We start from the raw sequence: 1840 nt of genomic DNA, 5'->3' as shown, positions 1-1840 counted from the left end.
TCCCCAACTCGGCGGCACATGCTGCATTTTTTTTCTTTTTTGAAGCGACCGCGAAAACTTCTCCATTGGATATAAACAACTTTCTTTCTAATGTACATTTATTTGCAAGATCGTGTTACTGCTATTTCTAGTTAAATCCATAATGCAGCTTACGCTTATCGAAGGCGGTAGGAGAAGCTATTTCAACAACCGTTACCACGCTATGGTCATGTTGACTTTGATAAACAGGACAAAATCAGACGAACAAACTTGGGAAAGCTTCAAACTCGAGTTTGTTCGGTTCCGAGAAAGTTAAGGAATATCAGATTTAAACTGTTTCACTGCAGCTATTACATTTCTTTGATTTATTCCGTCTATCAGAGTATGATTGAATGTTATGTGAAATTGCTTTTTAAACGTATTGGCTGCAGCTTACGTATGTGGTAATACATGTGTGTATGTACGTGTGTGTGCGTGTGTGTGCGTTGTGTGTGATTATACACATATGATTGGATACACAGATTTACGAGCATTTTTTAGAACTGATTTACAGCAGTTACATATATATATTGGAAGTACGAGATCGACAGAGTAATTTCGCCTTCTCACCAAAAGTAACCCAACATATTTTCCTCCGACCCAGGGTTACAACTCTTATCCCAAAGCTTCGGGAATTTCAGTTTAAACTTCTCCATGGTGCATTTTACACAAAAGTTAATCTGTTGAAATGTGGGTTTGTTTCGGATGATCTCTGTTCTTTCTGCAGTAAAAGAACTGAGGCATATTCGCATTGTTTTCGGGAGTGTATTACAGTGCAGGAATTGTGGCAAATCATTATTCAGAAACTGAATTTAGAAGAACTGGGAAATATGAATTGGGAAGTTGTTTAGACAGGTAATTCGGGAAACTTGTTAAAATCAAAGGATGGAATACAATTATATTGATGATTAAATATGTCATATTTAGCCAGATCAGAAGGGGAGGTATCAAAGTTAAATGATGTTATGAAGTATTTTATGATGTGCACAGAGGAAGAAAGTAAGATTAAAAGAGGAACAGCTGGAATGCATTTGTTAAAGTGGGAATGTATGATGCATGCTGAGGATGATATGTGATTTTCTTTTTCTGTCTTGATTTTGCCGTATCTGCGAGTTAGTGCCACATCGTTATCGGTTTTTCCCTCTTCATTGCTTCTACCATTTCCACATCACTTCCGCATTATGATTAGGATGTATTCATTGTATGAGAGAAAAAAAGCGACTTACACGTAAACCAGAGTTATTCAAATGTGAATAAAACCTGAAACCTGAGGGCAGAAGGCATAGGGGCGGGTGGGGTGCATGTTGGCGTGGGTGTGCGTGTGTGTTCTCGGAAATGGCCTCGATTTTTTTTTCTTTCAAGAAACAAGTGATGGAATATGCCCAGGTTTGTTCTTTTTCAAAGCAAATTATCATATTCCCTATCATGTAGCGGGCATTTTGCGAGAATACATGTGTGTTAAAAAAAGAAGAAAAAAGACATACGCTTCTTCGGTTAGAAAAAAAAAGTCACAATGTAAGATTGACATTATTTTGCACAGTGTTTGTGCATACTACATTTTGTCTATGTATAATGTAAGATTGACATTATTTTGTACAATATTTGTGCATAATGCAGTTTGTGTTTGTATAATGTTTTGATTTTGGTTCTGTGAATGTGAATTTTGTGATTTGAAATTGAACGAAATTCGAATAAAGAACTGTAAAATAAAATAGTCCCCAAACGGTGTGACAAATGTCAGACAGTATAATTGAATTCTAGTGTTCTTTGTCTCAATAGGATATTGTGTCATCATGAAGTCACGTGACATGCTCCACGTGTT

At 36.5% G+C, this 1840-nt stretch overlaps 1 protein-coding gene across 1 annotated transcript in view; it reads left to right on the top strand.

The window, feature by feature from the left end:
* The first annotated feature begins 1811 nt into the window (after positions 1–1811).
* The window catches only part of LOC139726106 (galanin receptor 2a-like), a 1335-nt gene continuing 1306 nt past the window's right edge, over positions 1812–1840 (top strand). The window contains exon 1 of the mRNA XM_071637185.1: positions 1812–1840. This exon is cut by the window's right edge and continues 1306 nt beyond it. Coding sequence (XP_071493286.1) covers positions 1812–1840 — 29 coding nt within the window.

The sequence above is a fragment of the Diadema antillarum genome, unplaced genomic scaffold (genome assembly GCF_040938485.1).
Source record: "Diadema antillarum isolate AM-2024a unplaced genomic scaffold, OU_Dant_1.0 seq00000079_RagTag, whole genome shotgun sequence".
Taxonomy (NCBI): Eukaryota; Metazoa; Echinodermata; class Echinoidea; order Diadematoida; family Diadematidae; genus Diadema; species Diadema antillarum.
Note: the sequence above shows the minus strand (reverse complement) of the source record. Positions and strands in the feature narration are given on the sequence as shown.